The 26950-nt window shown below is 43.5% G+C and overlaps 1 protein-coding gene across 3 annotated transcripts in view; it reads left to right on the top strand.

Annotated features, from left to right (window-relative positions):
* The first annotated feature begins 982 nt into the window (after positions 1-982).
* IGF1R (insulin like growth factor 1 receptor) overlaps positions 983-26950 on the top strand; it is a 173630-nt gene continuing 147662 nt past the window's right edge. For all 3 annotated transcript variants that reach the window (XR_014226817.1, XM_082290807.1, XM_082290806.1), the window contains exon 1: positions 983-1899. Coding sequence is in view for 2 of the 3 variants with exons in the window: in XM_082290807.1 (XP_082146933.1) it covers positions 1806-1899 (94 nt within the window). In the remaining variant the exon portion in view is untranslated. The remainder of the gene's footprint in view (positions 1900-26950) is intronic.

Here is a 26950-nt window from a genome sequence, read left to right as displayed (position 1 = left end):
GCCCGCTCGCGCTGCCGCCGCCTCCGCGCGCGCCGCCGGCGCCGCCGCCTGGGCGAGGGGAGCCCGCGGCGGGGGGGGGAGCGGGAGCGCGCGCGCGGGAGGGAAGAGAAGGAGAGGGAAGAGAAGGAGAGGGAAGGGAGGGAAAGGAAGGGAAGGGAAAGGAAGGGAGGAAAGGGAAGAGAGGGAAGGGGAGGGCGGGCGCGAGCCCCGTCCCCGCGCGGCCGCAGAGCGGAGAAGCGGCGGCGGAGCGACGCCGGGCTCTTGTTTACCAGCGCTCACTCTCCGTCGTGCACAGGGAGCCAGCGCGGAGGAGGAGGATAAGGGGGGGGGGGGGGGGGCGGCAGACGCGGCAGCAGAGTGCTGCGAGCCCCGCTGCAAGCCAGCGGCGAATTAATCGGGAGGAGCAGCAGAGCAGCAGACCCTTCCCTCCCCCCCCCCCCTCCCTCCCCGCCCCGTTCCCTCCCCGGAGGAATTACAGACCCTTCGCAACAAGCTCCTGGGCTTTGACCTTCAGCAAACCGAATCGCCTTCCTCGCCCCCCGCAGCCCCCCCTGCTCACACACACCCCCCCACACACACACCTCTCCCGGATCCCCCTCCCCCTGCCTTGGGCTGGGCAGCGCCGGGGGAAGGTTCGCAGCGCGCGCGCACCCAGAGGAGGAGGGAAAAGAGGAGGAAAGGGAGGAAAAAAAAAAGAGAAAAAAAAAGGAAAAGGATTTACAAATTCGCTGGGTGGTTTTTGTTGTTGTTGTTGTTGTCGTCGTCCTCCTCCTCCCCCCCGCCCCCGCCGCGATGGCAAGGCGGCTCGGAGGGATGCGAGGAGAGCTGCGGGGGGAGGAGGCGGGGTGCTGAGCGCTCCGCTCGCCCCGCTGCTGCTGCTGCTGCTGCTGCTGCTGCTGCTTTGTGTGTGTGTCCTGGATTCGGCTTTTTTTTTTTTTTTTTTTTTTTTTTTTTTTTTTTTTTTTGGAGAAGGAGCTTGTGGCAGCCGCGCCGAGGAGAGGAAGAGGAGGAGTAGGGGGGAAGCCTTTTTAATTCATTTTCGATACAAATTCTGCATTTCGAGCCTCTGCAGGCAGCCGGACTCGTGGTGGCGGCGGCGGTGTTGTTGTGGGTGGTGGTTGTGCGTGGGGTGTCCCCTCCACCCTCCCCGGTGGAACGGGGAGCGGAGCCGCGGGGATCCCGCCGGGGCAGCCCCGTCCCCGCGCGGGGGGACGGCGGAGCTGTTGTTTTGTAATAGGATTGTCTGGGTCGCGCCCCCCCCCCTTCCCCTCCCTCCGCGGCCCTCCCAGTTTTTGTGTCTCTGTGTGTGTGCGTGTGTGCGGTGTTTGAAAATGGAGGTTGAAGATGCCGACTGCCAGCCCCGATGTGCCTCGTGTTTGCGGCTCCTGTGCACGATGTACCACCGCAGCCAGCGCTGAGGGGAGACGGCGGCGCCCCCCGCCCGCCGCCCCGAGCCCGCCCCGCCGCCCCGGAGACAGCGTCGCCCCGGGGCTTCCATGCCTTGTTGTTGTTGCCGTTAATACATCGTGAATATCTGTGTATTTTTGGTGTGGTTGCTCCGGAAGATCAACACCCAGGGACCTCAACAACCCTCCGGTTTGCCGCTCCGAAGGGTCTCGTGTTTTGTTTTTTTTTTTTCCTTCATTTCTTGAGGCAACGTGGATTTATTTACCCTGCCCCGCTTCTCCTCCGCCGCTCGTTATTTTTAGAGGACGGAGAGAGGAAAGAAAGCGAACAATTTTGGACTTTTTTTTGTTTTGTTTTGTTTTCGGAAAGGGGGTTTTTGTCCAATTAAAGAAAGAGGAATGAAGTCTGGCGCTGGAGGAGGGTCCCTCGCCGTCGTCTGGGGGTTCCTGCTCGTCTTCGCCGCACTTTGTCTGTGGCCAACAAATGGGGAAAGTGAGTACAGTGCTTGCCGGGGGGGCGGTGAGGGAGCCCCCGAGTGAGGGGCTGCCGGGGAGGGGGCGAGGGCGGCGGCTGTGTTTGGGGCGGCGTGAGGGGGTCCCTGTGTTTGTGTGTGTGTGGGGGGGTTCCCTGTGTGTGTGTGTGAGTCCCTCCGTGATCGTACGTGTGTGTGTTTATGTGGGTGTTGTGTGTGTGTGTCGAGGGGTCCCTGTATGAACGTGTGTGAGTGGGTTGGTGGTGCGGGGGGCTCCCTGCGTGTGTTTGGATGCTAGAGAGGCTCCCTGTCTTTGGAGGTGTGTGTGTGAGGGGCTCCCTGTGTGTGTGCGGGGGCTGCCGGGGGTGTTCCCTGTGTGTGTGAGGGGGTTCCCTCTGTGTGTGAGGGGTTCCCTGTGCGAGGGGCTCCCTCGCCGTGTGTGCGTGTGAGGGGCTTCCCTGCGTGTCTGGGGTGTGTGCGAGGGGCTCCCTGTCCTTGGGGGTGTGGTATGAGGGGTCCCTGTGCGTACCCGGGGTCCGTGTGAGGGGCTCCCTGCCCGGGGATGTGAGAGGGGCTCCCGGGGCTCGCGCCGTTTCCCGCCGCGGCGCCGAGCGGGTGTCGCCCCTGCCCGCGGGGCTCTGCGTGTTTTCCTCCTGTTACGCGTCTGCTTCTCGAGCACGTTTAACAACCCGGGGCTGCGCGTCTCCCTCCCTGCCATGCCCGCCTTCCTTCCCCGGGGGCGGCTGCCTGGTTGTACACACGGATCGGCACCGCCGCAGCCCCGAGCTCGGCGGAGGGGGCCGTGCCCCTCCTTTGTGTCCCCCCCGAGCGCAGGGCAGCGCTCAGACGCCGCAGCCAGGGCTGCGAGCTGCGTAGTAAACACTCGCAGACTGGGAAGGACTCCGCTCGCTTTCCCCGCATGGAAGGAGCTTGATCTCTGTCAATATTTAGAGGCTGTATGCAATAACCTGCTGTAGTGAGTGAGGAATTCCTGGAAATGAGCGCCTTGCCTTTTATTGCCGCTTTACCGCCGAGGAGGGGTTTCACTAGCTGTGCGCGGGGTGCGGAATTACGGCGGCATCCCGTAATCTAAAGGTCATGGACTGCCGTTCATTAAAAAAAAAAAAAATAAAAAATCGCACATTGACACTTTACATTTGTGCTAAATAGAAAGATTTGATGGCCGAACGGGCAGCGATCTTAAAGGTGATGCATTTTTCTAAGCGGCCGTGTTGCACCTAGCGCCGAGGTTTGAGCAGCGTGCGAGCCGCTTCCCCGGGAGAACAGAGATGGTGGTGCGGGGCCCGGGCCCGTCCTGCCGCGGACCTTCAGCCCATCCCCACGGCCGCCCGCCTCGCTCGGGAACTACCAGAGCCCCGACTTTGTTTTTGTGCGTTTCCAACCTGTGATTGTGTTGCAGTGCCCGCCCCTCTCGGGCGCAGGGGGAATCGAGGGGGCAGGGAGGGCTGCGCTGCCATTGATTACACTGCAATCATCGCCGGATTAATCCCGGGGCTGATCGGTTTTCTCCTGGTATGTCGGGCTCACGCTGGATTGAGGATCTCTTGCATGAAATTAGCCTTCCCTTGTTTCCTCGAGTGTCTCTGTAGACCGGGAGATGGTAAATGTGCCTTGGAGCCCAACCATTTTAAACAGTGCTCCCTCTCCTTCAGCGTCTGCAGAAACAGGGATGTTCCTGTACTGCATCCTGATGCTTTAATTTCTTCCGCCGTGTGTTTTTCAGCACACTCCTGGAGCTGTTGTTGTGTGCCTCTCCCTTTCAGAAAGATACGCGTTGTTGGAGGGAAGGAACGAAGAGATCAAATTTCTCCATTTTAAATGTAAAGGGAAAGAATTTAGGAGGCAGGAAGGCTTTTCTAGAAGTAGTGGTTTCAGATTGAAAAGAAAGGGAAGTTCTTTGGATGCACTGGCGTTGAGGCTAAGTACACAAAAAAAGATAAGTGAGCAAGAAGCACATAGATAGAGCCTGTAATGCATGTTGAGTAATAATTATGTTTTGTTAGGCAGTAAATGCCTGTTAACTCCTTGCAAATTAAGGCCCAGTTTAGGCTTTTGGGCCAGCTAGGGCTGGAGGGCTGCAGTCTTACTTCCATGAGTTGAACTTTCTGGCTAGAGCTGTTTTCAAGAGGGACGATTAATCTTTAAGTTTAAAAACAAAACCTCCGTGCCCTTCTTCAGGGAAGGGCTTACAAAGGATCCATTAGCGTGGAGAAACAGAACAGGAGGAGGAGGAGGAGATCTGGTGCGTTCTCAAACTACTAGGATACACATTTAGAATTGTTTTCCCTGTCCTACCTGGTACAAAGTACCTTGAAATAAAAATGCTCACCCAGCTCTGGCAATGAAGTAGTGCAGGAAGAGTATGTTAGGATTTTAGGTTCTAGTCTTCTCAAGTGTTTGTGGTTACCACTTACCTAAAATGAGCATCCCAAATGAAATATCTTCTGAAGAAGATCCAGGCATTTAAATATGGGAAGATATGCTGAAAAACTTGTCTTAGCGGAATACTGCCTCTAATCGATTGTCTTTGTAGTTTGCAGTTTAATAGCCTTTGTTTTCACGAGTTATTGCTGAAAGAATTTTGCTGTTAGGGGGAAAAATGATCTCCAGAGCAGATGTTTTACATCTCTTCATATTCTTCTCTCTCCCCACAATAGTGGAAGGAAGATTAATCTTAATTTTTATTTGTTTTTCATATATACTGTGTCATAGCTAAAAGGCACTTCCATTTTCGGTCAAACAAGCAAGGCATTCCTAAATAGGAATACAAAGGAGTTACAACTGGAGGGGAGAGACCCATCCCTTTAATGCTAAATTATATAAAATGTGTTTGTGGTTATGTGACAGAAACTTCTTTAAAATGCAGGTAGCTTCAGTGGAGAGCTTCTGATTTAGAAAAAGTCATTAAAAAATGCTGAGAATTCCCTGAGATTGTGTTAGAACGGCACAAAAATGGAAATGAGAAGACCTTCCATTAAAAAAGAGTTTGTGGTGGTGTACCCGTGCGTTTGATGTGTAAAGCTACAACTGTTGGAGGCTGTTTGATCCTGGGGGTGGGTTTGACATGAGGAGTAAACATGGTGTTTTCTTCCTTTTCTCCCTTGAGCACGATGGGGTTTTGATTTTTGGCCTTTTGTGTATTTACAGAGGGAATGTCTAGGAGGGAATGGGTTAAACAGTTAGAAGAAAAATAATAGTTTTAGGTGTGATAATACTTCAGATTGATGGATATCTTGATGGGTTTGCTCATGTTAGCACCGAGCTTTTGTTTGTCTGTCCAGGCTGGATGTTGTGTTTCTGATAATGAACAGTAGCTCATGCTGATGCTTAATCTCTCACAGGTTGCTTAGTAAAAGCTCTCATGACCTGCTGAGTGTCGGCGTTACACACACCTCGCTTTTGCATCAGCATTTTCCGGTACGCCCAGTGGTTAGGGAATGTTGGTAACTGGGAGTTGGATAATTCCTGCTGTAATTGAGGTTGTGAATAGAAAATGCCAGAGCCAGTAAGGAATTGGCGTCAGGCGGGTTCAGCAGAAAGGGGAGAGGAGGGAAGTGTGCAGGGAGTGATGGTGCCTGGAGTTCGGGGGGAAGGAGAGTGAGTCCTACTTGGACTTTTTTTTGATTGTGTGGGGTTGGACTTCTGGTTTGCAAAGCAGAACTGGAGCAAAGGCTTGTGTGAGTCAGAAACTGAGAGGGTTAGGAAATGGAAGTGACTTAGCTAATATCAGGCAAAATGTGTTGAGAATGTGAGGAAGCAGAGGGATGGATGGGTGTGGAAAAAAGGTGTGTTCGAAGTTTCAGTGTTGAACCAACATTTGAGAGGGAGACACTGGGGTTTTTGTGTGTGTGTGAAGTTCTTATGTTCTGAGAAGTGAGGGAAGGAAGGGGCTGCAGAGAGCAAGAAGACAGATCAATTAGTTTGACTTCAGCACAACAGAAGACATGATTTATTTGGTTTAATGGGGAAATTGCTCAGATTTGATCAACTGCTGTGTTAATTTTTGTGTCAGCTTTTCCCTGACCTGTTGTTCCTCTGAACTAATTCTAGGGTATAGTTAAAGCACACGTCAGTGATGCTGAAATTGTTTTCATCTTGAAAGATACACACAAAATCTAGTGTTAAAGATCATCCATGTGATGAGTGTTGAATCTATCTTCATTGGTAAATAATTCATTTCTATCAGTATGTGTTACCATGGGAAAAGTTGTTTCAAATCCTGTTTAATTTTCTGCTAAACTGGCATTTACTAAGGAAATCTTGGAGGAGAAATTTTTTTAAGCATCTAACATGTAAAATTAAAATCCATTAAGATCCACTATTCGCTTTAAAGGACAATTTCAGTTCATGTTTAACCAATGCTTTTTCTCTTCCCCAGTAATTTTTGTTTTCTTTTTACTCTGAAGAAGATTTTACCAGTGATCACTGGAACGATTATCTCAGTGAGAGCAGAAGAGGCAGTTTTGTTAAATGATTAATTATGTTGTGTGTATATTCCATCTGTGTGAATTGTGAGCTACTGCAAACTTCATTGTAGAGAAGTTTGTTTATGGTCCTGAACTTTGAGAGAGAGAGAGAAAGGCAATAATATATGCAGGAAACCTGTTTTTCTCACAGTGGATGTTAACTTTGTGATCCCACACAGCAAACAAGTTATCTAGCTCATCATCTGTAATGGCTCTAAAGTTCATAACTTACAAAATGTGCTGAATTAAATTATTTTTAAGAAGTTAGTGTATTTATCTGAATTATCTGTAGTTAAATTAATAAACTTCATGAGAATTATTGTACTTGAAAAGCTGATGGCAACTTGCTGAAAAATTCCTGAAACTTTGGTTTATGAAATTAAATGCATTCTTACTTGGATTTTAGTGTAGAGCTTTCACATTTGGAAATGCTTTTGGATGTTATCAAGTAGCAGCTGGTTTTTATTTATGTGTGAATGTGTACATAGGAATGGGTAAACTGCAGTTTATTATTGAAAACTATTGTGGATGCTAAATTTTTTAAAAAGCTGCAGTTTAAGTAATTGTCTCGGGAGTCTCATAATTAAAGTTATTGCAGATTTGTAGTTGCAGTTGAATTCGGATCTTCCTGAAAGAGCTGAGCTTTTGAGGTTTCTGGGCTTTGGTGCTAATGGAATGTGCTGCTTTTAAGAGTTTGTGTGCAGAAAGACTTTGGGAATGCAGTGATGTGTTTGAAAGGTAGAAATACTGTTTTAGTATTTTGATCTATTTGACATGTATAATTTTTCTATCACTGTAAATTGTATAGACAGCTTCTTTGTGTAGGTTAGTTGGATTAGTTTTTATGATTTATGAAAGCCACTTTAAAAAGAATAGTTTCACATTTTTTTTTATTGTACAAAAGCAGAACTCAACAAACAGCAGTTGATGAAGACACATTGGTGGTTGTTAGCCAGCCTGTCTTGTGTGTGGTTTTTTTGGGCTGCTTTTTTTCCCTCTTAGCCAAGTCATGACAGGTACAATCTGGACTGATTTCTGGAGTACTATATTTGTCTTTTTTTCTGTCCAGAACTGTCTGAGAGAAACTTTGAGGACCGGCAAACGATCAGCAACACACAGTGTTCATTCATATGTTTCTGTGCTCTGAAACAGAGCTGTACCAAGTCCTCAAACTCAACAATAGACTCTGGTTCCTTTAGACAGGACTTGTTAGTTTTGATCGCTAAGTTTGATAATAGTTTGCTTTATTAATTAATTAAGGAGATGCATTCTGGCAAGCCCGGGTGTGTTGTGAAGATTTAACTTGCCCTTATCGCTGAAAGTTTTGCTTTCTAACCTTTGCAAATGCCAAACATGAACCGTTCCCTTAGGATATCTTGCAGGACACCAATTAACTTCTTCAGTGTTGATATCCTCAAGAAGTTGCTGTTGTGGCACAAGATTGTTTAAAATGTGCTGAAAAGCAAAATTGTTGTTTCTATATTTACAGATTGGTTTGCATATGACTCCTAAGCTTTAATGTAACAGAACTTTATTTATTTATTTTTTAATATCCAGACCTGTGCATTTCTGGTTAGTCTGTTTCTTTCTTGGTAAACTTGATGGTATGAGCAGAAACAAACATCTGTATATTTCAGTATATTCCCAGATAATTTTTTCAATGAGATTGTTACCTTTGACCTGTCTGAGGAGAAGTGATCTCACACCCCAATAAAGTACTAAGATTAGTCCTTTAGAGGACCAAATCCACTAGTAAATAATTGAGTAGAACATCAAATGTACACTTTTGCAGCAGCACAAAGTCATTTTAATAATAACTTAGAGCAATAATTCCTGTTGTCACTGAAGTGCTGACCAGGTTAGGTTTTAAGACTTATATTGTTGTACATGATGCAAATAAATCTTTTAAAGCAGGAAATAGGCAAATGTACTTTACTGTCATAGTTCATAAATTCGGTGTGTGTGTCCTGCTTTTGTGAATACTTGGTTTGTGAAGGTGTATGTTTGGGGCAGGTCCCCTGACTGAATGAGTTTGTTTGCCTGTGTTGCCAGCGAGGCACATGTTGCTGCAATAGCTCTGTGACCGGTCAGGGAATTTTATCTCCAACCCCTTATTGGTGCCATTACATGCTGTAAAGATAGCTCTGTTTACTTGGAAGTGTGAGCATCAACTGATCAAAACACTTTCTCTTAACAGGTGGGCTCTTTTTGGAGTTCTTTGTCGAACATCCCTTCTGCCTGTGCTGGGAGCAGTGCCAGAATGTGACAACATCAGGCAGATGCAGGAAATATTAAGAGTTTTTAATGACAGAGGCAAACTTTACACAAGTGGTTTTCCCCTGCTGTTGAATTGGTGATGGGTCATTCTTACTGACTGTTTCCAGCAGCTTTGTAGTTTTTTTCCTTTAATACGAACAGTTTGCAAATTATTACACTGCTCATTTAAGTGAGCTCCTTACACAATACTGTTCAAATAGCAGAGGGTTTGATTGGAGGCAGGAAAGAAAAAATTTTTGAAGTTCAGAATGCATGAAATGAATACATGCTGAAGTAGTCAAAGATCCCTTGTACTTTATCAGAGAGCAGTCTGCTTGAATGAAAGGTACTGTACCTGCTGTTAAGTTTATAAACTTGGTTTATACAGATTACTTTTTAAATTATTCATGATGCTACGTTACAAGTATATCTGACAGGTTTAAAATAAATGGCTTGATGGTAAGAGGGAGCATGCATAAATTAGAGCTGGGATAATGTGCTCTTTGAAGTATCTCTCCCATTTGTTACTACTGGAATACAGTAGGTAGCTGCAGCTGAGTGTGTGATTCTCAAGTGAGAGTACATCATTATCTTCAAACTGTGGTGTAGTGGCAATTCTTATGTAAGACAGATGAGACGAAGCGGCAGGGAGGACCAAGGTGCTCGCTTTGTTTTTAGTTAACAGACATTTCTGCTGAACCAGGGAGAGAGAGCATTTATGGGATGAAGAGTTGTAAACACAGCAGTTGAAAGGGTCTGCTGGTAGCTGTGTGTTGCTAAGGTTAGGGTGGCATTGCTTTGTTTTATTTACTCTTCTCCGTTAGCATTGCTGTGGGTTTGTAAGAGGTGTTTTAGCAAGGTGCTTGTACTTAAAGGGATGCTGTGTCTGATTTGCATATGGATCGTGGTACTCAGCTTGAGAAGTCTTCCTGGGATGTGTGCACGGGAAAACTTTGCAAGAGCCGAGCTGTTGTGTTTGGAGAGGGTTATTGGTGGGGAAAGAGAATTCCAGATCTCTTGGATGCAGAAACAGCTTCCCCAAACACAAATTGACATAGTGCTGATTTTCCTGATTCTGTTGACAGGCACTCATTATATTTGAGAAGCAAGGTCCTGAAGGAATTTATGGGATAGGGGAAAAAAACCCCATAATGATGTGTGAAAGAGCAGCCATAAAAATGATCACAAGTTTTTCTGAAAGTGGAAGGTCTTCTTGTAGACAGGGATAGTTCAAATCTTAAGCCTTAGTCAAAGTGATACAGCATTTTGGAGAAAGATCTGGTGACAGCTTCCCCTGGAAACTGTCTATAACCAACCTTCTTCGAGAGAATTGGCTTGTGTTTGCAGGGAAGGGCTTTATCCCTGGATTCACTGGGACTGGTTTCCTTATTATTTCCATTGGCTTCAGTTTAGAGTTGCCTCCACATTTTGACCTTCTACGAGTAGTACTTTTTACTTTCCTGCTGCTCTTCTCACATCCCCTTGGGTCTGTCTGTGTGAGAGTCGCCTTGAAAGGCTTGGAAATTGCACTCTGTTCATGTTGGGCAGGGAGCGAGGAGCTAGCCCTGCACGATAGGAATGGACACGTGTTTGCTCAGCTCAGCTGACCTTAGAGTAACACTTGGCTGAAGTGTGAAGAGTTGAAATGGCAATGGAAATTCCTTGTTTGTCCTGTCCCCATGCTCTTTTCCAGGACAGAAATTAGTTTTATTGTGGTCTTTTTTGCTCTTTCCTGGGATTTTTGATGTGTAATTAAATTGTTGTCTTCCCTAGTCAAATTTCATGTGTCCCACTGGGGATTTGGTTTGTTCTCCAAAATACTGTTGGGCTTACATAGCATGGATTGTTCTTTTTAAGCTTTCAGGTGGCTCTACCTTTCTATTAGCTGAGAACCAATTTAAGAGAGACTCAGCAGGGTGATGATACAAACTTAAAGAGTTCAGAGTTCCACTGGGATTAGAAGAGGGAGCCCGCTGGAATTGCCATGGTGCCTGACTTCCACTACTGGATTAGCTGTTGCTTCTTTCTGGTTGTTCTGAACCCCAACATATGGAAGCAGCTTGTGATGCAGTTAACATCATCTTTCAGTTCATTGTGGCTGAAGCTTTTGTCTTGTTGTTTGTTTGTGAGATGAATGTAAATTTATCGGTTTCTTGCAAGCACTGTGTCTCCTGGGATGTATGGAATGAATGAATATCCAGCTGTGTTAAGAGATACATGTAAGTCACTTATTGTTACTCCGTGTACTTTGCTTCTCTTCCTCAGACCTGCGAGATGGGAGACTGGGGGAAGTTGCAAGCTAGAAGGATGTATGGCCAGTTGTATGTGGAAGAGGATGCAAAAAGTCCAAGGGTCTATTAGTTCTGTCGCTTGTGCACCTTGGATGTGGAGATGTTTTATTAAGTGATGTTGATATTCCCTGCAGCTCTTCCAGTGGCTATGCCTGTGATGGAGCTGGAGTCTGTGCAGTTGTCTCTGTAGAAAAGAGCAGAAATAAGGTGTAAGAAAAGCACTTTTGTTGTTTCGAACTTGAGACTTGGCTTGGTTAGAGACTGACTTGAGCCTGCCAGGGTCCTGCCTGGGAGTGACTGAAGGCTTGTTTCTTTTTTTGTGTGAGCTCTAATAAAATGTTTATCTTTTTGTCACATTGGAGTAGGCTGACTACGTGGACAAATATTTTCATTGATACTATGTCTCAACAAAAGGCATGACGTATGTATTAAATATTTAAATTCTGGTATGAGAGTCTCTTTTAAGATTCAAGCTTAGATATTCTTAGATGGGTTGTGGTTCTGAAGTGGCCGGTGAAGGAACAAAGACCCTTCCAAGTCGGTGCAGTTGTTGTCCTGCAGAAATCAGGCACAGAGAAGTGCAGTGGAGTGTGGGTGGTGGAGGTTCTGGGCTGCAGCAGGGCACACATGAAACACACATCTGTTTGTACACGGGCTGTGCAGCTCTTTGGGTAGTTCATTGTTTAAATAAACATGTTGCATTAGCTGTGAGGCTTCAGTGCCAAATGCCCACTGATGAGATGTATGAGGGTTTTGTTGTTCCCGAGCCACACTGAGGAACACAACAGTTTTATAATTCAACACGTTTGAGGAAGATTACAAAAAGAATTTGGGGTGGATCGCAATCAGCACTTCAAAAGCAACAGCTTTAGAGTAACTCCGCTACAGCACAGCCTATGGAAAAACACTGTCATCTTAACAGATGCAGTGTTATTTTGGAGATTCCACTGTATAAATACATGGACTGTGGTTAAATTGTGATGGCAACAGATGCAATCTCAGTTCTCAAATCTTTCATCTCTTTAATATTAAAAATACCCCACAAAGTAAAAAAAAACCCCAACCAACATCAAGGCTGAGAATATTCCTTCTCTACATTGCTGGGGCTGTACCTTTTGGGCCCGATATCAGTTTGGGTATGTCAGTGCAGATGAAACTTGGGCAGAGTAAATGTTCATCTCTGTGAGGGAGCTGCAAATGCTGCTACTCACGACTTATTGTACCATTTGCATATGAATGGAATTATTCAGCTGTACTTAAGAAATGTCAGTGAGATTGAAGTCAGAGTTGGTTAACCTGGCAAAAAGATATTTCCAGTATTTTTCATGAAAGAAGGTGATAGTATGTAGACAAGAATTACACATTTCACTGGCTAAGCCAACACCGTCTGAGGATTTTCTTGGTGTCTTTGTAGTTGATATCAGTGACTTTATTTTTAAATTTGTCTGTAATACATTGCAGTGTTGAAGAGCAAGAGAGTTGGAATGTGGGAATCAGATGCTGTATCTCAATGCTGCACTGTTGTGTTCACATTTGTTTTTCTTTCCAGATTCTATTTTGTTTAAATACTGATTTGAAAAACATAAATTCAGAGCAAGGGTCTTCTTTTTAATGAAGAACAAATAAAGCATAGCAAGATGTTTTTACTAGTGCATTCACCTTTATCCATCCACTAGTTGGATAGAAAAGCCTCAAGTTAAATACTGTAATTTTAAATACGGGATTTTAAAAGGAACCAGATAATTTGTGTGAGCATTTGTAGTCACGCATGCTAAAATAGGGAGTGATCACATCTCGTGCTTCAGGAGCTGCCAGTATTGAAGGGTTGGGAAGAAATTGTATTCCTCCTCCAGGTGTCTGTATTTCCCTCTCCATTTGTAAAATACAGAAAGTGCTGTGCTTGGAGGGTGTTTAAAGGCTTAGTTTTTGCAGCATGGACGTGACTTGGGATGCTCGTGTGACTCTGTCATCCAGGTGACAGCACTTTCACTGGGAAGCTGCTCCTTGCCAGGCGTTGGATGACTGTACTCTGAACAGAAGTGTGAGGATGGGGGTGTTGGCATCAGCTGACTGATAAGGAGATAGTATATTACACTAAAAATAAACCCAGATCTTCACAGGCAACTGTGAACATTACCTGGTGTCATGTGCAGCTAGAATGAAACAAAAGTTGAGGTGGGTTGAGCGTGGCTTGGCCTCCCTGGGAGGATGTGTTGGGATGTTCTCTGTTTGTTCCATAGGGCTTCTCTCTCTTCAGGAGCAGCTGCTCACAGAAGTGTGCAGCTATTCGGTGTTTCATGCTTGTTGCACGTGTGGCCACAGCCCTTGTTCACTGCAGTATCAAAAAACTGCTCTGAGCTCGGGATGACTGTCCCTGCTCCCAGTGTCTCATGACTTGAGTTTGTGTTTAATGCCCTTGCAGCTTCTCCCAGAGCTGGTGGCATGGGAAGAGGTGAACCCTGTGTAATGGGGAGAAGGGGAGAGTGGAGGGGCTGAGGATATAATTGTCATGTTTACCGATTTTTGCAGGGGGAGGGAGGAATGCTCCATTTAGGATGTCTGCACGCTCTGGTTGTGTGCATTCCCCTCTGTTCTCCCTCTCCATCAATATTACACCTTCCAGTGGTGTCACACACTCGCCTTGTGGCTCCTTGATGTCTTGGCTGTCTTTGCTGGTGTCAAGCCTGGTGCTCAGAACATGAACGCGTAGTTCGAAGTTCATTTCTTCCTTAGTATGAAGGCCTCAGAGCACTACTAGTATAACATTTTTTTCTTTTATTGAGATGAAGGATTTTCATAGTGACTTACAACAGCAAGGAGGAAGAGCTTGCTCCAAATACCCAGTGTTAATCTCATTTTGCATATTTTTAGTTGGATTTTTTTAATGACTGACAGCTGTTAGAACTGATTCACAAACATTTTTGAAAGTACAGACCTCTTTGCTAGTGAATAGCAATGTGTTTCTACAAGTTCATGTAAATAATTAGATGCCTTGGATGCATTGGCTCAGATCCTTAATTTTCACATTTTTAAGTGACAAAATGGCAAATGATGTATTTTCTGGTAGATTACTTCTCATTTGTGTTATTTTTTTATTTGGATGGAAAATGGAATTTTAATTGAAATGCAGAAGATCTGAGTTTTGAGACTTAATTAAAACTCCAAATGTGAAGGAGTGGCATGATTAAAAAAAAAAAAATCAGAAAAAATAGTTTGTCATTGTTTCTCAAAAGTTTAGAGTTCACAGATCTTGCCCACTGACTGTTTCACAGGTTTCTATGCAGGAGTCCTTTTTGATTTGGGATTAAGAGCTTGTTGAACCGAACCATTTGAGTAAACTGAAATGAGGCACTGCAGAAGTAGCTGTTGAATGTAAAAGCTCTCTGAGCATTTCATCAAAGGGTGGCTCCAAGAGAGCACTGAACAGCAAATTCACCAGTCCCAACTTTTTTTTGGTGTAAATTATATCTTACTATTTTTGTTTTATTTAAATTACAGTAGGCATTTGCCCTAATATATGCTGTTACAATTTCATGTTAGATTTGTAATTAAGTTTATTTTTAGAAGAATGCATTAAAGTGGTTTATATAAAATGATTTTCTATTTTTGTAAATGAAATAATTGTTTTTTATTGACTTTCGATTTCATGCAAATGCAGGGGTTTTTTTTGGCTTGAAGGTTGTGTAAGCAGAAAGAAATTAATTATTTGAGAGTATTTTCATAATACAAAGAGTAGAGGATTCGTTGTCAGTAGCCGGGGACATTGATAGGCAGAGTTGACTCTTATTTAGACGTTCAAATTGAGTGATGGATGTTAGAGGGTGTGGTCCAGTGGGTTTATATAATAAATTTTCCTATTGATTATTTTTCCTGGTTGAGTTGAGAAAGGCAGATTGTGAGTGCGTTTGGCATCTGACGCAAGATGGTCAGAATGTCGCAATCCTGAAAATGTCGCAATCCGGGGCAAATCTGATGGACAAGTGAGTGTTAATTGTGAGCGAGCCAGTTTTGCTATTTTTAATTTGGCCTCGCTATCACGTCTCTTCACAGATGAATTTGAAGGCTACAGGGAGTTGAATGATGAGTCACTATTGAGTTAGTAAAATCACAATTGATCTCCATTTCCTGTTGATTCCAAAATTACTGAAGTGTGAAAGCTGAGAGTGACTGATCACTTCTTGGAGGGGAGTTTGAGGGTGGAATGTGGAAGTGATTCTCTCTAAAGTAACTCAACGCTGCCCTGGGTTTCAGGACAGGGATGTCTGCAGTGAGAACAGGTGTGTGTGTGATGGTCTGGCTGGCTGAGTTTCCTCCGAGGAATGATAATCCGCACACTAAAATACGCTCACTCTGCAGCAAGGTGGGGGGAAGAGGTGCCTTAAGTGGCTAATGATAGAAGCTGAAGATTAAACTTTTCATTAGTCTGCTTGGTACTGGAGTTCTTTCTGGTTGACCTGTGTTTCTGTTGCTTAGCTCAGGCCATTCTCTCCTGAAATCCCCGTGCTCCCAGTTCTCTTTGCTGTGGCAGTGCCCTGCTCCTCTGCAGCGAGGCTGCAGCACAAGCTCTGCACAGTGGCAGAGGGGAGGATGCAGGGGCAGTGGTGGGGCGGGACATAGAACATTTTGTGTGTCTGTTGTTGTTTGCACTTACCTTTTGATGAATGGCAAATCGTCTGTCATTCTGCAGCTTTGTTCTTTTCTTGTGATGGAGATGGTCTTTTGACAGATATTAATTAGAAACACTGTGGTAGTGTGGAGGTAAGATTTAAAATTTCTTTTTTTCCTTCCTAGAACTTACTGTTAGCAAAACCTTTTTTTTTTTTTTTAGATAGAAGCTATTAAGTCACTTTACTAGACTCTGCCCACGTTGCATATGTCAGAGTAAATTCTGCTGAAAGGGGATTTATTGGAAGAAATTAAAGGGAGGGATGTACACTGCTCTGAATTATATTGGAAGCAAGTATAAAGAAACCTTGAAGTATCACTTCAGGAAGAGAGAACTTCATTTAGTTCCTTGGAGGACTAAGAGGAGGTGGGAGGATGCTACTCTGCTGCATCCTTCACAAAATTCTGATTTTAAAGAATTTTTCTGAAGGGGTAGTCTCAAAGGGGATGTAACAACCTTCTGTTGTTCTGCCTTACAACTGTTCAGATGGTCTTTGAACCATTGAAACTTGTCCTGGCTATACTCTCTGATACACTGTGTTAAAACAGAAATAAAGAACTAGGAGAAGGAGAAATACACTTTTGGCTTGGAAAACATGTAGAAGTTTTCCCCAATGTTGCCACAATTAGGATTGTAGAAAACTGGGAAGGGAGGGAAAAAGAGATGGCTGATTCTGCTGTCTGAGAATAGCTCAGTTTTTGAATTTGTAAACAAAACAGGAATAAAAATCCTGCAAGCTTCCTGACAGTCAGGGTGTGCAGTTTTCAGTTAGAGGAGCTGATTCAGTTGGTCTGGCTTCTGCAAGAGAACAACGAGAGGAATAAATTGCTCTGTGAGGGTGTAAAGAACTTTCCTTTCCTCTAGAAAAAGTTGAGCAAACATGGAGCACTGAGTTGCATGGTTGAAATTTCGTGAGGCGTGGAAAGGACACTGGTTTTCAGCAACATATGATGTTTGTTCAGGGTGTTGTGAATTCAGGAGTAAGAGTTGCCACACTTAAAAGACACCTCTCGGTCATACTGAGGTTTAAAGGAGCTGCAAGAAGCTTTATGAGGAGGCATCTTGGCAGTTCTCAGTGCTGTCGCTTGCAGAGAATCTTCAACGCTGCGCTTGCAGAGAATCTTCAAATACTTACAGCCACACCTTGATAACTTATCTCTTGTCTTGTAGGATCTCTGTTGATGTGCCCCACTACAAGAGCACTTTGTTAGACCAATTAAATGTATAATATTCTTATAATACTTGTGTTTTGGAAAAATCAATATGACCAGTTTCCCTTTGAAATGACAAGAAGCCTGTTGTGCTGACAGAGTAGAACGCATTAGGAAGTGGTGCTTTGTATCCTCTCAAGTGTAATGTGCTCTTGTTTTCTCTTAATCAGCAGGATGTTCTCCTGTATGTCAGATGTCTTAGTTGTTTTTGTGATCTCTATCAGAGAAGAGTGAAGGGGGGAAAAATGTCAGAGGAACAGGATAGGTTTAAAAGCTTTATTGCAGAGAAAGCCTGCAGCCCTGCATTTCTGTATTAGTAAAAGTGGTAATCACCACCTTAGGGTTGGACACTTTGTGTTTATGTTTGTGCTTTAAACAATAAATAAAAGAACAACTTGCCCTTCAGAAGAACATAATGTGTAGCCTACTGAAATACTCTGGAGCATAAGGGATATAATTAACCCTTTTCCCTTTAGCTTGGTTGTATTTCAGAAGCAAGATGTCTAACACATCTGAAATTGCTTATTTGCCAGTTCACTGAAGTAAGGATTTTTCAAGTTGATTGTCTAAAAATCAGACCTCTTCTTCCTCCCTCCATTGCCTTCTCCTCCTTCCCCATTTTCTGAGCTGCAGTTTCCAAATTCGTAGTAGATCTAGTAGTGGTTGCCTTTTTTTTTTTTTTTTAAACTTAAAAGTAGCCATTGAGAAGGGAAGCTTATTTCCCATCACTGTTGCTCAAGGCTATAGAGAATAGATCTTGGAAGTTCAGGCACCTGTCCAGGCTTTTCAGAGGAATTTTTAAGAGATGCTTTTGATGCAGTGGAAGGAAGGGCAAAGACTTGAAAGGACTGACAGCACAACCAGGATTTGGCTCAATGCATGAATGAAATCTCTTCCTGTGATCCTTGAATATTTTGCTTTACTGATCAGGTTTTGGGTAGCACAAATCAATTCTGAACTGTTCCCTCAGATAGTTTTGGTATGATTCAGTGAAAATGGGCTGAAAGGAGACAGAACCTGAAATGCTTCCAACTCTTTTTTTCCCATCTTGACTCTCCTTGAAGTATGTGAATTAGTGTGAGAAAGTGTCTGTAGCTCCCACTGGGTCAAACGGAGGTTGAGATAAAAATACTCGTCTCTGTGTGTATTGTAATATTGATCGTAGTGTGGTAAGTAATTCCTTGGCAGCAGGATTGCCAAGTCTGATGTTTTACACTTTTATTTGTAAGTTTTGGTGCAGTCTTGCTCCTGGCTCTGTGCTTAAACCTGCCTTTTGTTCTTTGATGGATATCTGCTTCATTACTTCCTTTTCACCAGCCTTTCCTTTCTGATAAAACATCATCCTTTGGGTTGGTTTAGCTGCCCAGAGCTCACTGGCTCTGTTCACAGCTACTCTCTTTTCGTTGTGGCATTTTAATAAATTAATGGTCTCCATGAAGACCCATTCCTGTTTCTCACCTCTCCCAGCATGGGTGTCCACCAGTTCACATCAAAACAAAGATTGCTTCTCGGTCTCTTTCTTTGAATTTCTTTGTTTTTATCTGTTCCATTGTACATGTCTTTACATAGTGTTACCCAACACAGTCAATCCTGTCACTTGGGGACCTCCTTCTTTGGGCACTTACGTTTTCCAAAGCGGACTAGGAAGTTTTCTGTTAAAAGGCCGTGTGGCACTTTCACAGACCTGGAGGCGGTTCGCAAGTTCAGGACTTTCTCTGTGTCCTAAATTGCTGGTTAACTGTGGAGACAATAAGGAGACTGAGTCCTGGTTTCTGACTCTGAAGCTGAATGAAGCTGGCATGTGGTAAAGCAAAGCGCTGTCGGCTCAGATGTGTTTTCTTAACATGGAACCAACTAGCCTTGCACAAATACCGTGGTTTTCTTTCACAACAGCGGAGCGAGGCCGGCAGAGCTGTCAGACGGGTGAGGCGAGGCCGAGGGCTGTCCGTCACCTCTGCTCCCGCACCAGCTCACCTTCAAGCTGGCAGCTGGAGAGTGTTTGTGTCCAAATCCTTTTTACCTGTGTTCTTTTCCCTTCTGTTACTTTGTGTTTTTCTTTCTCTGACTTAGTTTAAAGCTTTGTGTTTGGATGTGGATGTGGCACCGTTAGCCAGCGCAGTTGCACCACTGAGCACCCGCCCCGGCGGCACAGCTTGTGTTGGCAGGAGCTGTTTGGCTGATGGGACTTAATGTTGTTTGGGCAGGCAAATCATAACTACAGGCAGAGGAATGCCTTTTTTGGGGTGGCTGTAGTGGCACAGTGAAGGTTAGATTCTTCTTTCACCTCACACATTGGCGGCTGGTTTTGCTGTTGATGATGGTGGGGAAGGATGTGGGGTGCTATAATTAGTTGTGGGATTTCAGAGCTTGGTGAAACCTTCCTTGTGTCCGAAGGGAACAGTCTCACCAAAACTTTTTTGAATGTGGTCTGGGTCCAGAGAGAGGTTTGCTTTGGTGCAGTCATGTAGCCTAATTCTAAAGTCTTGTGAACAGCTTCTGCCTGTGCACCAGTTTCCTTCTCATTAGGAGATGTGCAGAATTATATTTTTGGGTGGTCCCTCTGTTTGAGAGATGGTGACTATTGAGCATCAGCTAATATTTTTTTGTCTATCTTGAAGAATGTTAAGTGTCTGTATTGTTGTCATGATAAAAGGGTTTCTGAAGGCAATGAAACTAAAGAATATGTCATTTAGGTTTATGTATTTAGGAGTGTATTACAGGGTTCATGTGGTTTCTCTTGCTTCCCTTTGTCTAGTTCCTCTTTTATTTGTTGCAGTGGATAAAGTTCACTGTTTAATTTTTAATCAAAGTTCTCTAAGGAAAGATTTCTTATCATAGGTTAATTATAAATATATTTTCTATAATAATTTAAATATTAAGTAGTACCCATTTGTTAACTCTTTGCTGAAGAAACACACCTGCTTACAGGCTGAGGTTCCAGGTGTTCTAGTACTAAACCACCTTTTGACAGCAGTTGCCCATGCCACAGTTCCTCCAGGGAGGATATTTTTATTTTAATTCTGTCAGCCAGGTCATGGCAGTTAAGTTCCATTGCAGTTAAGAAAATTTGACTCTAAAAACTTTCAGTGTGTCATGCCCCCCTGCCCAAGATGAAAATTGATTTTTAAGAGGATGACATCTTTTAAGATAGCGATCTTTCCAAAAATTGTGTTTTGCAAGAGTCAGTTCAGGTTAAACCTAGAAAAGCATGTTTAGATCCACTTTTTCCTGGTGAATGCAACAAGCTAATTTTAAAAATGACTTTAAAGTTGTGTGTCTAAGTTAAAATCTTGTTTAGTACATCTGTAGGTACCCCCTGTAAAAAGAAAGCAAAACTTTCACTTGGTCGTTTTTCTCTCCTTGATGTTATCCATCTTTTTGACTCACATTTTTTCTAATTTCTTACTTTATCTTCATGACCAGAACAAATTGTGAAATAGTACCAGGGAGCTGGCTAAAGTTGGGTTAAGTGGTTGTTCTTCATCTATGCCTTTAGGTAGCAGTGGAGTGTGTATACAAGGTAAAGGGTAAAAACAATGAGGAAGACTGAGCTCTCCATCTTGGGCTTGCCTTGATTTACCTTCTGGAATAAATATGTGCTGCTGCAGATCCCAGTGAGGGGAGGTTCCTGAAGTTGGGAGTGTCTAGAGCAGCATCTGGGTTTGATATTGCTGCTTGATTTGCCCGAGTCCCATCTCCTGTAACTTCCTGCATCCTCTTCACTCCCAGAGTCTTGCAACAGCCTTCTTGCAACACTCTTCCCCCCAGTTTTGGCTGAGAAGGGGGGTGGAGTAGGTAATCCCTGATGAGGAGCTACTGAATGAAAGGTGCCATGGATTTATTTGTCTCGCCCAGTTGGACCCACTGCTTTCTCAAGGGGGGAATTTGTTAGAAATGCGTTGGGGTAGCCCGTTGCACCCCAGGCTCTCCAGAAGTACCTAGCAAAGGGTGAACAGTAATTCTCCTGCTTGCTCTGCCATTCCAGTGCTCTTCTGATAAAAGTGGATATTGTGACAGGAATTGCAGTTGCCAAGCAATAGAACTTAGCAGAGCCTGGCTGGTTAAACACCCAAACTGTTCTGCTCACCAGAATTGCAGCATCATGGATCACCCACAGCGCTTCTATGCAGTGTCAAAAAACTCCGTATGAGGTTGGAAATCCAATGTCTCGGGCAGTATGTGAATGTAAAATAGTACGGGCTGAAATCTCACCTTGAATGTAAGTGTGGAAAGCGGCTGGGAGTAAGTCACTGTTGGCCCTTCTCTTTTTAACAAGGTATATTTATTTAGGTTTTTTAATTTTATTTTTTATTTTTACTGTTTTACTGTAAGGTTCAATTAATTGTTAATTAGAACATCTGCATAGATACATTGAAAATCCTATACTCAGGCTTTCCTTGTATTTTCAGATAAATGAAACTCCTGGACTTCCAGCTGTTGACTGTGCCTAAAGAGCTCTAGTTTCCCATGCTTAACCCTGTTTATCTGGTAGCTTCTCACCTGTGTGCATTAAGGGTGCTTTGTCTGAGGAGAGACTCACCTTGCGTGGTATCACAGAGGTGTTTGGTTCTCTTTTTCTGTGGTTATTGTGCTGTGATGCCTCTGAGACAATAAATACCGTGTGAACGCTACCCTTGTGGTATAAAGGACACTTCCCTTGGTTGGGCTGTGTTTGTGATATTAAAAGCGAGTCAGAAGCATCCGATTCACCAGAAAAGTGAGTTCACGTCAGAAGTCCTCCTGGTATAGCTGCTTTGGTTTATATTTGCCTTAAATTGTGTTCTGGTGCAAGTGTTTTTGGTTGATAAGGCCTGAACTACGTTACCTTGTCTCTGGTGCCAGCCCACGTGTTTTACCTTGTATTTGGAGAGGAAGGTTCTTTTTTCAATCTAGTTAGCTCATGGCTGGAAAGCCCCACAGCACCTGCATATATGTAATTTAATACCTTTAAAGCCCTTTTTGAGGATTGCAAGCTGGTCATATTTTAACTGCCTTGAGAAAGCAGGTTACAGCATGACCTTTGCGATTTTTAAGCTCTGTAGCTGCCGTGTGAAGGGAGGAGTGGGAGGGCTCCCTGTTGTGTTAAATGAAGTTTGATAGCATTAACTTTTTCTTCTGTTCAGTTAGATCATTATTTTTTTTTAGCACTGTTAAATTTCCGTTTTGGAGAAATACAGGACTAATGGAAGTCTTAGTTCAGTTTGTTAAAACAGAAACATCGCTGTGGAAGGCCAGAGAACGTGGGATTTCTGTTTGATTGCTTAAGAGCTGGTTAGCACAGCATAGTAGGGCCCTCTGTTGCATATTGTTAAGAGTAATTGCATCAGACTTGTAATTTTTCCGTGGATCTATGACTCATTATTAAATCCTTTGCTGACCATTATGGATGCAATTGTATGTTATGATACTATTTTGTCAGTTTGCTTCTAATGAAGCATGAATGATCTGGCCTGATTAGCTAGCCATTTTTGGAAAATAGTAATACAAAAAAAATTCCCCAAAAGCTTTTAAAGAGTGACAGGTTTCCTAGATTACTGCAGGGTGGCAACCTGGCAGGCAGCAAAGAGCATGGTAAAGTCTTCCGAAGTGTGAGTTGCTGAGTCCAGCCACATGATGAATTTTCATTCTGGAAGAATTTGGCTGCTTATCCCGGCTACCTAAGTGTATATCCCATAGGTTTCTGTCAGCCAATTGCTGAGTCACTTGGATGTGCAGACAACTGTTTTAAAAACAAATAAATAAAATCATGTGCACAACTATTTTTTTTAAAGGTGGAAAGAACAGTCCCCAGGAGAGACAATTTTTGCTAAGCTCTATTGTCATCACAGATTGTGAAACATAAATTCAGTGTTATAAACAGCTTGTAATTTCAGTCTTCCATTTTTGCTTTAGCAGGCATTAGACTGAAGCTGCTGGCATTGGGTTTAAACATTATTAACACCGTTAAAAAAATGTTTTACTCTCATTGTTATTGATCATAACATGCCACCTACTCACTTGTACGTTACATGTTTTGTGTAGAATGGCACGTGCTCATTTTGTGGTGCTGTCAGGGAAGTTACAGTGTGGGATAAGAAAGCATGCAGAGGTTTTAAAGTCTGTCGCCTGTGAGGAGAGGGCTCATCTTTAGTGATTTAGGCATTACCTGCTTTCTTCTGCAGGTTTTTTTGTTGTTTGAGGCTTTTCTCACAAGCTGGCAAATTTGACCAGGCTGTGACTCTGCAGTGTTGCAGGGAATTATCCTGGAATTGCATTCAGCTGGTGCTTCTGACAGCTTTCCCTTCCATGTAGATGCACAGGAGCACCTTGCCAGAGGTTTGAGCCTTCAGCTTCAGCCACGGTAAGGTTCAAACAGTGGCTTTCAGTGTTTGACACCTACCAGGTGTTAATGGGTGAGGAATTTGCTGGTGAGGTTCATCTTCTAGTTAGCTCTTTGTCTTCTTTTCTTCTTTGGCAGAGAGTTTTACAGGCATTGCTCATAACCTGGGCACTACAGATCAGGGTTGAAAGTTTGGTGCTTGTTTTTCTGGATTTGATAGCTGGGGGTTCTGGACTGGATGTTTTCCTTCCTCCATTCCTGCCCTGTGCACCCATGAGGATGAGCAGGAATCCATGCCAACTGAGCCACTGATGTGCTATTTCAGCAGCAGGAGGTAATGGATGTGGCTTCACTGGAACCCCTGAGGGATGTGGTGTATCAGTGTAGTCTTGGTCAGAGAGGATTAATTTGAGGATGACTTGTCATGAGGATGCTTTCACGTGAGCTGGGCTAATTCTAGACCTACATGCTCGGGTGAGCTGTGTAGAGAAGGCATCAATCAGTATTATTAAAGGGATTCGGTTCATCTTGTTGGCTCCATTTTTGCTAAGCTGCTGTTCCTGTTGACATTCAAAGTAAAATGTTGGCAGAGAGAAAGCAAGAGAGATGAGGGACAAAAACGTGATTTATTCTGAAATTTTATTTGTGTAAACTTATGGGGAAGTTGGAGGAAGTTCATGGAAAGTAACAATGCCAGGGATATCTTTAGCCAATGACAGCTGAAAATTGCAAGAACAAAAAGGCAGAGACAGTTTGAGTTTGTGATGTGGGTTGTAGCCCTTTTGTGTGTTATTTTTGTGAATGTTTTGGTTTGGTCAGCGTGGTAACACAGTGGCCCTTGGATTTGGAATATATAGTTAGTAGAGTGGTAGAAGAGAAAATTAAAGTAGGATGTGTTTTTTTTTTTTTTTCTAAGGGCTGTGGGAGACAAGGAGAACGTGGAGAAGGGGAATCTAGTTGCTTTTTAAAGTATTTGCACCAAATTTGATTAGCCTTCTGTGACACCACTTTTTCCTTCCAAATCTGAAAATAATTCTGTAAAAGGTTGATAGGAGTGATGAGTGGCACGAGGTAAATGAATGATAATAGACTATGTTTCTCAGAAATTACAAGCTACGTTGCAATATAATCTCCAATCCCATGAGTGTTTTGAAGATCGTAGTGGTCTGGCTTTGTCCTCCAAAGCTTAACTTGTAATTAAATGAAAAAAAAAACCCCAAGCCCTCCTTCTTGGCCTCAGATATGTTATCAAGAAAGTTCTCAGGACTTACATTCAAGTGGAAACAGTGGGGTTTTGTTTGAGTTTGAGTATTCCCTTTCATGTTTTGAGAGCCAAAGATGGCAGCGTTGTGCTAGTGCTGGAAATACAGAGGTTGAAATTCAATTATGGACTTGGTTAGCAAAATCTAAAATGATTGACATTTCCTGGATTGTGGGGTGCCTTTTATCTATCTCCTCCCCACCCTGAGAGATGTAGCTTCATAAAATCTTGGTAAATGTAAAGAGGTTTATGTAGCATATTCAGTGAAGAGAAATAGTTCAGTGGGTAGGGAAGCAGCTTGAATCGTGATGTAGATTTAGTTCCCTCCTTGTTACTGGTTCTGACATCCCAAGAGGTAACACAGAAGCTGGCTTCCCTGGGAAGAGATCTAGTGATTGATGTGACACATACAGGATAGGTGAGCTTAGAGAGTACAGAAATTTTGTGGGAGGTTGTGTAAGTACATTAAAGACACTAAAATATATATCTCATTCATAGTGTCACTACGGAGGCAAAACCAAGAGCTCAGTGGGTGGTGGAATCCTGTGTTAATGTAAAGTGTCATAAGCAATCTCTCCAACCACTGATTTCTGTGAACTCCACATTTAATTTCTTTGCAGAGTATGCAATTAAAGAATCCTGAGACTTCAGTAGTAATTTTTTTTTCCTTACGTCTGCAAATGGTGCAACTGCACTGAAACTTTTCATGGGCTTGCAGGGAAATTGTGGTTGCTAAGCTGTTCCTTCTCAGACTTCCTACCTTTGCCTTCCATGTCATTGAAGCTACAGGAGCAAAGAAGGCTTAGGCCCAGGCCATGGACTGTAGTGACTCTGTTCAGTGATGACTGAATAACACTTAAAAGTTTTTTCTTTAGGGCTTTATGATAGTTTCCTCAAAACATGCACAATTCTTAGGAGTAAGAATGAAAAGAAAGATTAAGGTCAAGTTATATTTTCCCCTGTTTATAGTCTGTATGGGCATCACGTTTTCTGACTGTTCCTTCTGTTTTCACTGATGTGTCCTTCTGTACTCTTCTGAGCAATTACAGTCGTGTAAGAGGCTCCTTTTAAACCTGCTGATTTGCTTAATCCTAAGTTGAGTTCCTTTTTCCTATGATTCAACCTTTTAGTGTCTTCAAGGAATTTTTTTGGAGCCCTAGGGTTTTTTCCAATGTGCCAGACAGCCCCTCCATTGAGTCGATCCAGTAGATAGTAAACATGTCAATATGCAGGCCGTGATACATTATGCAGATCTAAATCCACCCAGTGCAATAAACATGTTTTGTTGTTGTGAGAGAGGGATGGGAACTCTGGAGATGCTTGCCTGAAAAAGGATGCTGCATGCTGGGAATCTGGGATGAGGGCAGCTGGACTGCAGCCACATTCAGTAGCTGTTTTGGACTCTTTCTTTATAAGGACCTGCCATAGATTAAAACTAAAAAGCACATGATGAAAAGGAAGTGGCTCCATTGGGAATAAATAACAGCACTGTTCAGAAGATGTGCTGATCTCCCAGAAAGACCCACAGCTCTGAGCTGACATTAGTGAGGGGTGATGTGGTCAGGCCTCTTTCATTAGAGCAGTTTGGGAGAGAGCAGTGTTCCCGTGCTCAGTAACATCAGCTCTCTGCTGACCAGAGAGCAGCAGTAGCTGTCTGGGGAAGCCGACCTCTCCTTGGAGTGGAGTGTGCTCAGAAAAGCCATTATTGGCAAAGTGAGCTGTGGTGGTGTGAGCAAGCTACTCTCTAAAAGTAGAACCAGCCACAATTGTGTTTTTGTATTAAGCCTTGTAGTTCTTTCTTTGTGTGGGAATTCATCCAGCACTGATGGTAACACACTGTGCTTGTTACCAACTGTGCAGAATTTCAGGGTAGATGAGAAGTTGAGCAACCTCATACCCTCCCTTAAAAAAGAACCCTTTGGAACCTTGTAGATCTTCTTTCCCTGGACAGGAAAACAGTATGGATTTAAAACAATTTCTGCACCTTTAGTGCTTTTTTTCAGCAACCAGTGTAAGGGGATGCTCTTTGTAAAACTGAAACACTGAAGGTACCCTCATTTATGATAAACTTTGCATTTCTACTGTGAAATAAAGGAAACAATTCTCACAGAAGGGAAGTCAGAAGAGGGGAAACAAAGGGAGAGCAGGAAAAAGGTGAGTGTGAGTTGACATTGAGGTTGCTGGTGAGATGCTCATGGCAGGCTGTCTATTCTCATTCTCGTTTCAGAGATGTGACTGCTCACGCTGAACAAGTCTCTGTTGCTAGGGAAAGCCTAACCCAGCTGGAGTAGACCTATGTTGAAGAGGGTTCAGGATTGTGAAAGGGATGTACTGGATTGACTCTGTGACTCAGAGCTGCCTTGGTGCTGCTTTGTCTGAGACCTTTTGGTGTTGAGAGAGCCAGATAGTGGTGATTGCTCTGTCTTTAACTTCTGGTTATTTGAGAGGATATTGAGACTGTGCAGTGTAATACAGCCTTTTAATGTCATCCAAAAAAGTAAAGGGTCAAAGGCAAGGCTTAAAATGTCGAGGAGTGTGGGTTTTTTCAAGAAAAACATATGTAGTTACATTTCCTTAGAA

This window comes from Coloeus monedula (genome assembly GCF_965178545.1).
Source record: "Coloeus monedula genome assembly, chromosome: 14".
In the NCBI taxonomy this organism is placed as follows: domain Eukaryota; kingdom Metazoa; phylum Chordata; class Aves; order Passeriformes; family Corvidae; genus Coloeus; species Coloeus monedula.
This window is presented reverse-complemented; position numbering and strand designations above follow the sequence as displayed.